The sequence below is a fragment of the Ruditapes philippinarum genome, unplaced genomic scaffold (assembly GCF_026571515.1).
Source record: "Ruditapes philippinarum isolate M1 unplaced genomic scaffold, ASM2657151v2 ctg4036_1_1_1_1, whole genome shotgun sequence".
NCBI classification, from domain to species: Eukaryota; Metazoa; Mollusca; class Bivalvia; order Venerida; family Veneridae; genus Ruditapes; species Ruditapes philippinarum.
Genome location: NW_026853777.1, coordinates 41,667 through 58,313, shown reverse-complemented (window position 1 = coordinate 58,313; position 16,647 = coordinate 41,667). Strand labels below are relative to the sequence as shown.

General features: G+C 32.5%; 1 protein-coding gene across 5 annotated transcripts in view; it reads left to right on the top strand.

Moving 5' to 3' along the window:
- The first annotated feature begins 7,210 nt into the window (after window positions 1-7,210).
- LOC132737854 (coiled-coil domain-containing protein 87-like) overlaps window positions 7,211-16,647 on the top strand; it is a 31,374-nt gene continuing 21,937 nt past the window's right edge. For all 5 annotated transcript variants that reach the window (XM_060725219.1, XM_060725218.1, XM_060725217.1 and 2 more), the window contains exons 1-12: window positions 7,211-7,323; window positions 10,028-10,218; window positions 10,391-10,463; window positions 11,480-11,529; window positions 11,894-12,007; window positions 12,271-12,342; window positions 12,790-12,886; window positions 13,455-13,536; window positions 14,131-14,266; window positions 14,559-14,630; window positions 15,320-15,410; window positions 16,329-16,383. In XM_060725219.1, coding sequence (XP_060581202.1) covers window positions 10,072-10,218; window positions 10,391-10,463; window positions 11,480-11,529; window positions 11,894-12,007; window positions 12,271-12,342; window positions 12,790-12,886; window positions 13,455-13,536; window positions 14,131-14,266; window positions 14,559-14,630; window positions 15,320-15,410; window positions 16,329-16,383 — 989 coding nt within the window. In that variant the 5' untranslated portion in view covers window positions 7,211-7,323; window positions 10,028-10,071. The remainder of the gene's footprint in view (window positions 7,324-10,027; window positions 10,219-10,390; window positions 10,464-11,479; window positions 11,530-11,893; window positions 12,008-12,270; window positions 12,343-12,789; window positions 12,887-13,454; window positions 13,537-14,130; window positions 14,267-14,558; window positions 14,631-15,319; window positions 15,411-16,328; window positions 16,384-16,647) is intronic.

Here is a 16,647-nt window from a genome sequence, read left to right as displayed (position 1 = left end):
CCAGTCATTTCTGTGACGTAACAGCCCATTGATATACCATGTATGTGGGGTGACAAAACAATTCATTAACCCATTACTTCATATACACGCCTTTTAACGCCTTTTTCACCCCCCCCCCCTTTTTGTTGTCTCAAATGATGAAAAATTGCCTTATTTAGGCCCCAAACACTTGTTTTTGTTTGAGAAATGTTGTTAAAAAAATTGACCTCTTTTTCGGCGCGGCCCCCCAACCAAAAGATACATCAGGGGGTTGCCAGAAGGGGGATGTGCCCCCTTCTGTTTGGGGGGTTTGAAGGGGGGCGGAGTCCCCCTCATCGCCAAGAAAATTTTGGACTTGTGAGAGGCTGTAAATGACCCCAGATTGATCATAAGGTAACGTGTAACCAACGCTGAAAAGCATTTGACTCTATCTCAATCCATTGATAAGTTGCAGCACTTTGAAATCAATTTTGATGGAAAAAATCAACGCAAAATAGTGATTTTTGGCAATTTTGAGATGTCCCCTCGTTGCCATGGTAACAGAAAATTTAAGCCTGAGCATGTTGTTGCAAGTGCAATGGTCCAGTCAACATTTGTGCCAAGTTTGATTAGTGTTGAAGCAGTTTTTATAGTATTATAGCAATTTGAACTTGTAACGGGAGACTTTTCAATGAAAACAGCCATTTTTCACAAAATGCTCATGAAGTAATGGGTTAATGAAAAAAATAAAAAAATCTACAAAACAACAATTTTTTTTTCAAATTTATATGACAGGCCATGTTTAAACATGAAAAAACGCGATTTAGGGTAATTTCAAGTATATTCATCATTTTCAGTTAACCCATTACTTCATATACACGCCTTTTAACGCCTTTTCCACCCCCCCCCCTTTTTGTTGTCTCAAATGATGAAAAATTGCCTTATTTAGGCCCCAAACACTTGTTTTTGTTTGAGAAATGCTGTTAAAAAAAGTGACCTCTTTTTCGGCGCGGCCCCCCAACCAAAAGATACATCAGGGGGTTGCCAGAAGGGGGATGTGCCCCCTTCTGTTTGGGGGGTTTGAAGGGGGGCGGAGTCCCCCTCATCGCCAAGAAAAATTTTGGACTTGTGAGAGGCTGTAAATGACCCCAGATTGATCATAAGGTAACGTGTAACCAACGCTGAAAAGCATTTGACTCTATCTCAATCCATTGAGAAAGTGCAGCACTTTGAAATCAATTTTGATGGAAAAAATCAACGCAAAATAGTGATTTTTGGCAATTTTGAGATGTCCCCTCGTTGCCATGGTAACAGAAAATTTAAGTCTGAGCATGTTGTTGCAAGGACAATGGTCCAGTCAACATTTGTGCCAAGTTTGATTAGTGTTGAAGCAGTTTTTATAGTATTATAGCAATTTGAACTTGTAACGGGTGACTTTTCAATGAAAACAGCCATTTTTCACAAAATGCTCATGAAGCAATGGGTTAATGAAAAAAATAAAAAAATCTACAAAACAACAATTTTTCTTCAAATTTATATGACAGGCCATGTTTAAACATGAAAAAACGCGATTTAGGGTAATTTCAAGTATTTTCATCATTTTCAGTTAACCCATTACTTCATATACACGCCTTTTAACGCCTTTTTCACCCCCCCCCCCCTTTTTGTTGTCTCAAATGATGAAAAATTGCCTTATTTAGGCCCCAAACACTTGTTTTTGTTTGAGAAATGTTGTTTAAAAAAATTGACCTCTTTTTCGGCGCGGCCCCCCAACAAAAGATACATCAGGGGGTTGCCAGAAGGGGGATGTGCCCCCTTCTGTTTGGGGGGTTTGAAGGGGGGCGGAGTCCCCCTCATCGCCAAGAAAAATTTTGGACTTGTGAGAGGCTGTAAATGACCCCAGATTGATCATAAGGTAACGTGTAACCAACGCTGAAAAGCATTTGACTCTATCTCAATCCATTGATAAGTTGCAGCACTTTGAAATCAATTTTGATGGAAAAAATCAACGCAAAATAGTGATTTTTGGCAATTTTGAGATGTCCCCTCGTTGCCATGGTAACAGAAAATTTAAGTCTGAGCATGTTGTTGCAAGGACAATGGTCCAGTCAACATTTGTGCCAAGTTTGATTAGTGTTGAAGCAGTTTTTATAGTATTATAGCAATTTGAACTTGTAACGGGTGACTTTTCAATGAAAACAGCCATTTTTCACAAAATGCTCATGAAGCAATGGGTTAAAGAGCTTTTGGCCTCTTTCAGTTTAATTGTATCATAATATTGAGAGTTAAAATGTTGTGTTAAGTACATTGAATATCAAAAATCAAAATTGTTATAAAAGTTTTTTTTTATAGAAATTAATAAAACCTGGAAAAGAAGTGACAATTTGAGAGCAGTTTTAAAAAAAAAAAGTGAAAGGTAAACATTGCCAACCCATTTTGGCCAACTTTAGGGTAAGTCTGTTAATGAGAGATGATGCAAGGTGGAACATCTCTTACACCTATGGCAATAGCTAAAACAGTTTTGTTTCTGTTTGTCTTTAACACAGTGAAATATAGTTGAAGAACCAGAAAAATCAAAGCACAGAAGGCGCTGAATTTGTTTGGGTCTCAGAATGTAAGAAAGGTGCAGGTTGTGAGATTATATGTATAGTGCCACCAATGCTTTCCAGCGGTTTAATTGTAGTAAATTGGCTATATATTAGACTAATTGCAACACTGATATTCAATCCAATGTTTATTTGACTTAAACAATTTGAAAAAAATGAGTTGCCTTTACTGGGATTTGAACTCCAGACTTCTCGCTTCCTAAGCGAGCGCGTAAACCCTTCAGCCACGGTGAATTTATATGTGAACGGCCTGAAGAAAACCATATTATTCTAAATTAGGGCTTGTAACGACTTTAACTGTTGTTTAACACAGATGTAAATAATCCTGGAGCTTACTATTAGCATGTATATTATAAAGAATCAAAGGGCTGCAAGTTCTGTGGTATTTTCTGATCTTTGCAATCTAAATCGTACTGTATATCTGTATGTATTTTCCTGTATAAGTTTATTTTTATGTATTATAATTCATTTTGCAAGGCACCAGAGTTTGATACATACGGAATTCTGCATAACTAGAGTTGCATCAAAATATCATTTATGTTCATTTTTTACGACAGCTACAGTTTATCCTTGCATATCATGGCTACTTCCTTAACAAAGACACTTAAAAAAGAATTTAAAAAAAAAAGTTTCCTCGACTGGGTTTTGAACTCCAGACCTCTTACTCACTAAGCGAGGGCGTTACCCCTACACCACGGAGAAGTTATACAAACAATGTCTGAATAACATCAAGTCATTCTTAATTTAGAACTTCCATTGCATTTCGGGTTTGTAATCCTTATTAATTTCGAGGTATTTTGTTCAGGATAAACCTGTTGTTTAAAATTGAAGTAAATAATTTAGCGAAAATCTTCTCGCCCAAACAGTTCAACATGTAGAATCTATATATTCCATTACTCGGTTTGTGTAGTATTCGGTAATCGATATCGCTAAAAATAGTATTTTCATTGATCAAATCATATTCATCCGCGTAATTTGTGATTGTGCATTTATTGACAATTCTATAAGCCAACGCTATTTTTAAACTTTGAATGCGTTGTAATTTGTTGGATACTTGTAACAAAATAAAAATATTTCTTTCTTTTAAATAGCTAGTTTTAAGCTGTTTTGAGAACTACTTGTTGTTAGGTTTGTCGTAAACTTCTGTGTCAGAGATTGAATGTCCGCTTTGTATATACTTATTTTCGATCAGAAAATACAATAAAACAATATTACAAATCTTCGACCATTCGGGAATTATTTTGCTTGAAAATTAATGTGCCTGTCTTTGACCATCTTTACGCAGTGACCTCCCCGGAATTTTTCGGCGTTAGTGTACATATAAAGGGAAGTAACCGCTTCAAAAAAGTGGACTACTTTCGGCATTTGCAATTAACAGCATTAGACTCTGAAATTTCGCTACCATTATTTGTTTGGTCTGACGACCCAAACAAATAAAAACAACAATGAAATGAAGCACATAGTGATGAAGCTATTTGTTTAAAATTTTAGCTTAGGCTGCCAGGTACAATAATATGAAATTAAAGGCATTGTTAGTATTGCATGTTCCAATGGTTTGTCTAGACCCTAATGTTTTCCTGCTCTGCTTTATTAACTTGATACTGAAATCATTTACTAATGAATAGTTCCAAGTTTGGTTAAGTCTAGAATACAAATTCAGTTGAAATTGTGCATTTCCAACTGCCTATTTAGGATAGATAGAAGATGAAGAAAAAACAACATAAAAGTAAGAAGTTAAAAACAATCCTGTCACAGAGGGAGCTAAACACCTTCAACTACAAACAGCATCACAAGTGGCAAATAGGAGCACATTTTATTCTAAAAACGGCCAATTTTCAAAAGTTTAACGAAAAGATAGATCAACAAGGAAGCGTGACATTTGATGAATGCATCCCAAAACAAAAACCAGTAACACAGGACCACTGGCAAGTGAGCCCAGTACTGCACCAAACAGTATGTGCACCAAAGATGTTAACAATGAAGTGGTGATGGTGACATGCATAAAATACTCCTTAACTGCTTTACACATTAAAATATATCAGTCTTTATGCTGGACCATGATTTTGTCCACATTAAAATTGTTTGGAATATTATTGGTGGCCAGATATGTCGGAGAGCTCTACAGGTTTCATTATATTGTGGATTATAATATTCAAGCACTTTGTCAGAAATGAAACATAGGTTTCATTAATGAAATTATATAAAAAAAAAAAATTTCCACTATCAAAATTATAGTTATAGACTATAATTTTGATAGTGGAATTTTTTTTTTTTTATATAATTTCATCGGTGGTTTTGTATTTGGTACCTTTTAGTAAGCCTTAGAGTGTTGAATTTTTTTTTTCAGGGTTGTAGTAGGGGTCCAGGGGCAGATAGGGGTGGGGTGTCCAAACACTGATACTGCCACCTGTGGTTTGTGCTAGGGAAATCTTTGTTCAGGAATTTCAAAAATAAATCCATATCATACAGGTCTACTGGTTGGAGAGATAACTCCGACACTAAATCACATATTTTTTGCAATATCTTAATTATCTTCCTGTATATTTTAAATATTGAACCACCTAAACAAACTTCAGTTCAAAGACTTTACATTAATTATACTACAAAAATTATGTATGAAAATGGAATCTGGTACTTCTTTAAGGTCCTGAAAAAGGTATACAAAACATGGTATTTTTACCCCACAACAGTAGATAAAGTCGACACTTAATTTTTAAAGTAAAAAATGACTGGAAAATCTGCATCAATAATTTATTTTTACATTTTATATGTTTTATCTAGTTTTTGTGAATATTTAAACAATTTTTCAAAAATCTTTCCCAAGCCAGTGGCCTGTGGTCAATACAATTCTAACTACCTTATTGTAATTTAGTAAAAAGAACGTTTTGAAGCAGTTCTGCCTATGAAAAGTTTAGGTTATTTGAAAAACATTAAAAAGTTTACCAAATTATAAAAAAATCATCCCATTCTGTCCTGCTCCTATACTTTTAGGTGACCATGTGCTTGTTTGTTGAAAAACAAAGTTATAACAATTATATTTATCAAGTGTCGGGGTTATCTATGCGTCGGAGTTATCTCTCCGACCAGTACAGTACATGGGATACCTTTATTTTTACATTTTTATAGCGAGCTCGACGAGCTGGCCCGAAGGGCCTGCTCGCAAAGCGAGCTTTACGGTAACGCGAGTACCTGCTAAGTGATGGTTTTGAAAACTTTCGTCCGAAGTACCGAATTGGACACATCGCAACTTTTCGAATTACAAGATAACGATAAAAACTGAGGAATTCTGACTGAAAACGGATGTGTAGACTGGTCACCTGCGCTTTTCTATGAGAACCATAATTGGACAGGGAACCAGAATAACGGAAGCTGTGTATAAAATATCGAATGACAGTTTTAAAACGGAAAATGTAAAATGAAAATTGAACGAATATTTTAACCGACTTTTCCCGTACATAGGTTTTGCTGGATTTCATAAAATGTACATTTACCTCCTCTTTTTTCAACAAACAAAACATTAGATAACACTATCAGAATTTTTTCTATATAAACAAAGAAGGCCCGACAACAATGCACTCGCCGTTCTTATTATCTCCCTGTGTATTTTCACATTGAGGGCGCCATTTTGTTTGAAAAATCTGATAAATTAAAACAATTTTTTGTCGAATTTTGATGTGAAATCTATCTAGAATTAAAGAAATGGTCTAACTAAGAAAATGAATCTGAACACCAATATCTTTTATTCAGTCGTTAACGCTGTACAGACGTTTAAAGTATTGTTTACGTGACGTCACAATGTAGCGCCAAACAGCACGTGCAAAACAATCAAATCAAGTACGCTATTTTAATGTCGCAAAAGTGTTAAGTTTTACATTTATTTCACTTTAAATAATCTTTATTTCGTTTGAAAAAATAAAGAGTGAAATAAAATAAACAAACAAAGTTTTATCAACGTTTTCAAATTCACGTAAGATTTAACGACAGTTTTTTTTTTCATACCACTGGAACAGCCTTTATTTTTCATACCACTGGAACAGCCTTTAAAGAACGTTTCTATTGGAAACTCTGAGGCGAAAACAAATTTAACCATCCAAACATAAAGTCCAACATTATAATAATAATTATATTTTTTCTTGACGTGTTAGAATGGAAATAGATATTAATTCTTTGTGCATATTCACTCAGAATTGATATCTTTTTCCAAAAAAAACAACAACAACAACAACAGAAAAAAATATTTAACACAGTACGTGTGACGTCACACGCACTCGAAACAACATTCGAGCCGATTCCTTCTTTCTTCCAGTAAATTAGAGTAATTCACGTAGCACAAATGATAAAATACATTATTTTTATTCATTTAATAGGAGGGAACCAGAATAAACGGAAGCAGTGCATAAAATACCGAATGACAATTTTAAAACGGAAAATTTAAAATAAAATTGAGCGATTATTTCATACTATTTCACGTTAAAAGTACATCGAGCTCGCTTTGAGGCTTTGCCTTTTTCATATTAATCAGTCTTTAAACAAGAAATAATATTATTGACATAGCCTATACACAAAATACTTCAAAGTTTACATTTTTTGGTTGTAAACCATCATTTAACTACCATAAACCACTTTCTGGAATTTAGTGGTCTCAAAATTAGTGGTCTCTACCCAGTGTAATTGTAAGTGACATACAAGTGTATTTCTTACAATTTCCGATGGTGAGAGCATAGCAACGAGAATAAAATGTGATTAATTGTGACAAGTGGTTAGTTTAATTATTCTATAAGAAATTCACATTTTCAAATATCATTATTATAGTGTCAGCCATATCACCAAAACGACCCTTTTCGTTCCCATGCTCTAGTAAACTCAAATTATCTGTCGTGAAGATAAACAAACATGGCGGACATAAAAGTGGACTATTACTCGGATATGCATAAATCACGATGAAATTTAGAATTTTAGTGACACAGATCTTTTGTACAAATTCAAAATTGCCTGTTACAATGATTGGAAAAGACTTGAGTTGGTTTATTTCATGCAATAACTGGGAATCCACTAGTTAAACTTTAGCTTAAGGTCTTCAGCGTACCCGTTTATATATATGACATGACGTGAACGCTGAAGATAACCCCGTAGGGAAAGTCCACCAATAATCGTGCCAGGAATCTGACACGCTCGTATTTATTTATCGAACATGCCACGAAGTAAAGTGAAGTATACCTTGATAAAACGATATATAATCTGTTGATAAGCCAAGGATGGACAAATAAAAATCTTATTAGGAACATAAACTACGTAATAGTTTCCGACAGGTAAAAATTTCGGCACTTGGCCGCCATATTGCCAAAATGTTTGACCACGTGATTACGAGATTGACCTTTATGAACCCATGTGCCTCCAATATTTTTATAGATTACTTTTTTTTAAGATGTTGAAAAAGGTTATTTACTGACTGTTATATTCAATAAAATCATATTTAAATACTAAAAAATTTATGAAAATAAAAAAAAACATTATCTTGAATAAAAATATCGAAATCATGTCAACAAAATGTTCTAAATATAGTACACAACTCTATTCAAATCTGTTCCCGCGAATGACGTCATACGAGATCTCGCGTGACACTTGAATGTCATGGCCGACTGTAGTCGGCGAAAATTGATGTTTTACAGTTAAATAGGCAATTTTAATGACGGTATTAATATTTTATTACTTGAATTGGTATAGAACGATATTTAAATAATTGTTTTACCGTAAAATGCACAAGAATTGATCGGGTCAAGTGTATTTGCAAGTGAAAAACAAGAATAAATCAACTTAGGTTATTCTGGTTAGGTTTCGTAACGGGTCTAATCCAAAACTTTAATGCCGCATCTGATGAAAAACAAAAATGTTAAAAAGCGGCTTATAAAGTTTTGGAAGCCAGAACTAGTTAAACTTGTGGAAACAAAAACTTTCATGTTTACATATTTCTAATTTTTGTAAGCATAACTTCACCTGTTGAAACCTCAATATATTTCAACTGAAAGGCCAACCAATTAGATTTACAGAGTGATATTAAATAGATTTCAGTCTTTACAAGGCCCCTGTCATATATCTGGTCTTTAGTAAGTATTGGTTCAAACACCTAGACCATCTTATCACCTTAACTTAGCAGTAGTTTAACAAATTTAAATAAAATATAAAGTTCAATTCTGCAGCACTGGAAAATGCGTCTTGTCAGTTCACTTACCCAGCATGCAACCGAAATCCAAAAAAATTTCGAGAGCGCCGGAACATATCTCATTTAAGCGAAAGGACACCTAAGTAACGGAAAGTGCAGTCAATCTGTGACTGCAACATATATGACAAAAAGCCTTGTGTTCTATGTTTGTGTATTTGGTGTGGATGCAGAAAATACAAGATGTTGATACTATGAGTTTATTTCTAAGACTGTCTTACAATATGAAGTCAAATGGTCAGTACACTAAGTAGGCAGAGCTTAACAATCAAGTTTAAAGGTACTGCATGCAATGTATATTAAATGTAGAATTGAATATGAAACACCTGGTGCACAATTTGTACAGCTATAGTGTACCTTGTATTCAAGATGTCAAAGTGAATGCTTACAAATAGTTATAGATACTTTACTTACATACTTACATACTAATTATTCTTTATACAAATAACAAAATATTCTTCCCTGTCATATCATTAGAACGTCACTTATTTAGAATTAAAATATTCATTTTTGACCATCTCATTTAAAGTTTTTTATGGTTCTTGGATACCTTAAAATAATGTGAAATAATGCAAAGCCTATGAACGGGAAAGTCGGGGAAAAAAAAGAGTTCATTTTTCAGTTTTTAAGGTGTCATTTGGAATTTCATGCACTGCTTCCATTTTCACTCAGAATACTCCATGATTATTATTTATCCGAAAAGTTGTGATTGTTCGTTATCAGAATACCCCGCCTATTATCATTGAGTAACATTGAAAATAGCACGTCGGACTAGAACTGACACTGACACTGAAAATTTCATTGATAGGTATAGAATTCTAAATATTCTTTAATTGTTTTTTATTTGATTTTCTCTTAAATATACACATGTTGTCTATAGCCGGGCAAGCCAAAGCTCGGGCCAGCTTTGCGGTCCCGAACTTTGACTTCTCCATATTGTACACCTTCAGCTGATTAAATGAAGAAAGAAATAAATAAAATTTCAAGTAAACAGTAAATATGGTCTAGTGTGGTTTAATGTTTTAATTCATTATTACTGACATGTTGACAAGAGCATAAATGAAACATGTTTCCTTTATTTTCATAATCAGCTGCATTTCTAAACAGTAACCAAAATAAGTAAGAAAGATTTAATTTATTCAATGTTGTCACATGTCACAACAGTTATTTGGAAAAATTCCTTAACTATCAAAGTCTGATTAACACTGTTGAAATTTTTCTATTAATGATTTCTTTTGTATTCTAGATTAGTGAAGACTATTAAAAGTCAAGCTAACAGTTGAGGTAGAGATGCCTTCCGAGGTGATGATAGCCAGTAGGTTTAAAGGTCCGAGGTCAGGGAGTGCAAAAACTACAAAAACACATGGCAAGCTTGTTTTTGAGGCCCCGACAAAACAAGAGGACATGTATCCAATACAATGGCCTCCATATGATAACGTAAGCTTATTTTATTTGTGTAATCCTTCACATTTTAGCATTTCCTAAAAAATACAGTTCATCTTTGTTTGCAAAATAGTTTACATAGCACTATATTCAAGTAAGGCACTATCATACTATTACCCATTAATGTAAATGTAGACATACAAGATAATTGATATTTCTTTTTTAGAATGATGTGGAAAAAAGGATAAATGGAGTTCTTGGGCCTCTGTCATTGTTTGCCCCATTCCCACATGAAGACTGTAAGTTGTTTAGATTATACATTATCACTAATGCTAGGTGTCTCTCTTATTTTTGTTAGTTATTGATTATAGTTTAGCAGATCATAAATAAAGTTAAAACTGTGTCTTCTTCAATATGTTTTATAAATATTATCATGAAGTAGGATATATTATTTTATTTAAGGAAATGGTTTAAGATTAGGGATGGCAACGAGTAACCGGTTAACCGAGTACTCGATCGAACGTCCGAATATCGGTTATCAAAATTGATATTCGATTACTCGGAAAAAATGTATAATTTCTATTTTATTTGCTATTTAAACATTAAATTTAATAAATGTATCCAATTAGTTTAGAAATTCGGAGATGTGCATATACCTTCATAAATACCTGTTAAATGCAATCACAACTTCCTTGCAGAGGTGCGAAAATGATACCATAAATTTAATGAGGCGATCAACAGTTTGACACGCGCACATGTGTCGCTTATGTCATCCGGCCTCTTATGATATTTAGTAACTTTTAATTGTGTAACACAGTGCAGTTTGTACCCGAATCTTGTTTTAAGGTAACATTTTTGAAAAAGGGCCGTATTGCTATTATGATATGATAATTAAGGTAGTATTTAGACCCGGGTAAACTTTTGTTGCCGCCGATTAGTCTATTTTATTACAAGAAGAAAAAGATGTTTCAACTGTTAAACATGTTTTAAACTTGATATTGCATTAATAAATATGTTCTAAAATATAATGTTGTTGATTTAATTTTAATTAATTTGTCTCCTTTCTATAGTTACAAATTCTATGAATGTAAATAGAAAACGAAAGTAGCATGCGGACGGTGTTGATATTATGTGATAAACTTTGAAGATCATTGGAAATCGTCCGAGTAACCGAGTACTCGATCGGAAAAATGACCGAGTACTCGAGTATTGATTTTGGTATTCGTTGCCATCCCTATTTAAGATTTTAGTTATATTGTATTTACATACGGTAATTTCTGTTAGAATGATATACATGTATTGTTATTTTAAATAGTACATGAAGAAGCACCAATGGAGTTGGAAAGGCCAGTTACTCCTATAGATGTAAGTAAATATTCTGAATGATAAATATCAGGACATATCTTGAAGTTAAATGCTTTATCTAAGCCTAATGTTACTGTACAGTGTCCTATAATTTATTTTGATTTAATAAGTTTCAACAGAAGTAAAAGATTTTTATTCAGTAAGAGAGTTAGCCAATTTTCTTTGTTTTATTGATTATGGAAGTGTATACAAAAAAAAAATTGTGCTTGTTTTTAAAGTAAAAGATCATGTTAACCTTCAATTGATTGACACTTTTAAAGAGGTAGTGCTGACCATTGGTACTGTACATTTGTCTGAAATATTATCAAAAGAAAAGATATTTGAATGTGCAACTAAATATTTATCTGTTATTCAATTTTAATAGAGAGAAATTAAGTCTCGACCAACTTCCTTTGACCAACTTGCTGGATACATTCGCCGCAGATTATCACCACGTCCTGATGTGCCACACCTGTCATTTGAAGACCAACAATTACTTGTAAGCACCTTGTAATCTTTACTATCAGTACTTTACAGTAGTTTGTTTTTAATGAAACATGTTTTGAATTTGTAAAATATAAACTTGGAACATTACTGATATCAGATAAACATTTAATATCCAGTATTATGCAATAATTTTATGATTACTTTAGAGGAATAAATGTTACATAGACTATTTTCTGAAAAGGCTATTTTGTGTTCATAATGTATTTTTGATTTTTTTCCATAATTACATGCTAAAGATATTATCATATTCTACAGGCTGGTATTCTAATGGGTGAGGTAACAGGGGTCTGGCCAGAAATAAGAAAACAAATTGATGACCCCTTTTTGGTAAGTGTATGTTCTATATAACAAAAAAACTACATTATCATTATTTATATAATATTTAACATATTTGATTGGTGTCTCTGGCAAAGAGGCTAAGGTTATTGACCAACTGTTCAATAAACAGGCTGTAATCCATATTGCTGATTCCTGAAACAATGCACACCTTTGTTTATTCTGCTTTAAAACAGTTGATTTGTATGATTTTGTTGTGTGTATAACTTTGTGATCTAGCTAAGTATAGGTAACTAATTAAGGAAATGTGATATAAATGTGATTATATTCTGCCTTTGAACAAAGTATGCAATACAGATTTATTTTTCTGACTTTGTACATCTAATACAAACATTAAATAAAGCAGATGATTATATATGTGTGTGCACATGTGTGTAAATTGTATGTACAAACATATAATGCCTGTTATAATTTTTTGTTTGTTTGTTTGTCTGTCAGAATGCTGAAGAAAATAAAGAATTAAACAGGAGGATATCTGTACACATAGTGACAGTCTGTGAACAACTTTTCCTTCATTATCTAAAAAAAGCTGAGGGTTAGTATGATAATATCACACCATAATTGATACTTTCTTGTTGTAAATTTCAGGTTTAATTACCAGATATTCTTTTTCTTTACTTGATCTTGATTTTCATATACTTCTATCCAATTAATATTGGATAAAGGGCATTTTGTGTTTTATAATTTTGATAAGTTTTAAGGTGTACATGTGGATTATAAGAGCCTTACTTTATTCACTGACAGTTTGTTTTACAACCTTTAACAATTTCAGTGAAATTAGCACGACACTTTAGGTGGGCTTCTTAAAGAGAAGTTTTCGTTTATATGAGTTCTCAAATATAAGAGTTATTTAGGTATTTCTTGAGAATCTTGGCTCAAATTAAAGTTTTATTCCTGGGAACTATGTTGAAAATGAATACATTTAAATTTTAACAATTAAACTTTTGATTGTACTTACCTTTAAATTACAGACATATTATCCTTAATTAGAAATTACATGTAGTTTGAGAAAGTTGCAGCATTAAAATGAATGATGATATACTGTTAGATTTAAGTTATATACTTATGTTTAAAATTGAAGAAATTGTAATTTGTTATTTCAGTGTTGAATAGTCGAGGTATTTTTAGTGGTCCTGCTAACATGAGCAGGTTAAAAGCTCAGTTGTCACTGGATGCTAACAAATTGTAAGTTGCTATATTCTGTTTTCATACAGGTGTGATTGAATGAAAAGAGGCAACTCTAAATTTATATCTTAAGGTCTTCTCTGTTTAAGTTTATTTGAAGCCCTCAATTTATAGATATATAAACTTGAATTTGAGGTTGTGCACTTCAAACCACTGTCAAGGCTGTGGGTTCAAATCCCGACAGGGACTTTGGATTCTTTCATGTAAAGAAGCTCAGCCATAATCCAGCTAGCTTACTGAATGTTGCTGGTTCTACTCAGGTGCCTGTTTGTGCCCGAAATAATGTACAGAAGGGCACCTGAGGTCTTCCTCCACCGGTAATGCTGGAACATCACCATATGACCTTTATTCTGTCAGTGTGGCATAAAACCCAAACAAACACTATAACATGATGTTGTTTTATCTTAAAAAAACATATAATGAATAAATGATATATAAAGTTCAAACCAAATAAAATTGATGTATTTATAAATACTTTATATATATTTTTCATTTCTTGTTGATTTATGGAGGCAAGGATTTTTTTACTGTTAATTTGTAAAGTCCTTATGTTTTTAAATTAAATCATTTCATGATATGCATTCTTTTTGTCAGTTTGGACATACTAACTATAAGGCGATACCTTGTTGCTGACATACGTTCACAAGATGATGGAGACTGGCAGGCATCCATGGATTTCACGTATTCTGCACCTGGTATGAATGCACCAGCAATGTCCTACAAAGGTTTGGTGAGTATTACTGTATTGAGTATATTCTACTATCTAAATTTCTTCTTTATTTACCACTTGCATTCCAAAATACAGATGACAAGAACCTGAATGAGTCATTAAAAAAATATTGTACAAATTTCATGTATTTTGTGACTGTTCAATGTTTAGCCAAAAGGAATACTTCCTGCACTTTATGTTCTAAAATTAAAAATTAAACCATCTTGATGTTTTGAAAAATTTTCAGATAGGCAAGAAGGCTAACAAGAATATAAGATAATGTTTTCAGTAAAAAAAATTTCTCTGTTTTCAGATTGAGACTAGTAGACCAAAATCTAAAACAAAGAGATTTAAATACAAAAGTCCAGCTCTGGAAGCCCAGAAGGTAAGAACAGGGTTATGTTTAAGGTTACTTATCTGTGTTATTCTTCATTATGCAATTTTAGACTTTAAGAAAGAGAATGTTGTGTTACAGAGTGAAGCTTTGTTCACTTCAATTTGGTATTAAGAACTAAAATAAGCTCCACCTAGTCTCAAGAAGATGTTTAAGGTATTGTGGGACAATTAAACTCTTTGTTGCATTCAATACAGGTTTACCCATCCCAGTCTCTATCTGTTTGCCACCAAGTTGTATATACATGATTTTATGGTATTTTATCATATTTTTTTTCACTTGAAAGTGGAATAAAAATGAAACTCAACTTATTTTAACTTTAATATTTTCTTTCATAAATGTTAAGGTTTCATAAAATTTATTCATACTTGAAGTGAAAAATAAGCATTTCCTGTAGTTCTTAGACATTTCTCTGACAAATGCATTATAAATATACATATAATTAAAGTCTTGGCAGCAAAAGGTTTTGGATGTAATGTTGATTTAACTAGACACATAATGATGTTATAGGTAAAGTATTAGTACTCAGTATTAGTAGTTAAAATAACAATTAACAGTCACAAATTTTATTCTCTTTCTTTATAAAGAAAAGGGAAAGTGAAGAACAACAATTTCAGGTCCTTCTGATCTTGAGTTGGAATTGTGGGAATTTTCATGTGAAAATGAATGTTTTATTTCAGATAATTAATAACATGCCAACTTTAGACATGATGAAGTTACATGATGTAATTGCTGATATGCCAGACAGACAGCTAGAAACACCCTCACAAGGTAATATATTTCAACCACTTGATGCTACATTGTTTTAACTCTTTCATATTTAATATTAAAATAGTTTTATATAAAATTAATACTTTAACTGTTATTTTTTAAATGGTTTGATATTTCAAATTTATTGTAAAAGTTTGTTTTAAAAAATCTTGGGCTTTTCCATTTGAGGTATCTTTGAGATAGCTAGAGTGTGATTTTAGTTAGCCCATCTACAGGTCAGTCTTAGACAGTCTTTAAAGATCCTGTATGCTTTGTGATTGATATTATTACTGTGTGAATACCACACTTACAAAAATTATATATGTAAATAATTATGCAAATAAAACAATTTTCAAACATCAAAGGATATGTAAAATGTGTACTGCAAATATTTGTGCACAATATATTTAATCAATCAATTACATGCATTCATTTCTTATTGGAAAATTTGACTTAGAATTTATGTAAATTTATTTATTATAAATTTCTAATTACCTCCCTTTATTTACATGAAATGTTATATTGGGTAATATCTTTATAAATAATGCTTATTTGAACTTACAATATTGACAAAACTTAATTTGAGCATCATATTTATGAAATAAAACCATGAAAAAAATGTGTTACAGGATCTTTAAAGGCTATAGCAGTTTTTGAAATTGCCTCCTTTATTGAATGCCATTATGTCAATGTTGAAGTAAAATTAGACTTTGCAAAATCAGATGGTAGTTTTGCTTCCCTTCTTTTTGTTTCCTTGTCATGTAAAGTTTAATACCTTTAGTCTTTGCTGAAAAATACAATGCATTATAAATTACTGTCATTTTGTGGGATAGGCAGCAGGGTTTAGTCAGTGTGATGTTTCATGCACAAAAATACACACATGTTTACTGTAAGTACTGTACAACAGTAATAATTATCATTACAATATTTGTGTTATAGCATCAGAGGATGATGCTGGTTCCAGGAACTCATCTGTACCTTCCAAGTCTTCAGGGTGAGTAAACGTTCAATGTAATATCATCCCCACTTGCATTTTTTGTTAGGATATATATTGAAATCAAATCAGATTAAAAGTGCATGCACATGTGTAATTTACATATCTTGACTGCCCGGTCTAAAGATATTCAAATTAAAAACTTGCAGTCTTGTACACTTTGCCAGGTGGTATATAAACTACGGCGAGGGAGTATAATAAAACTACATGTATGTGATAAAAACAAAATTACACTACTAGTGTAATTACACTTTGATGTGACAG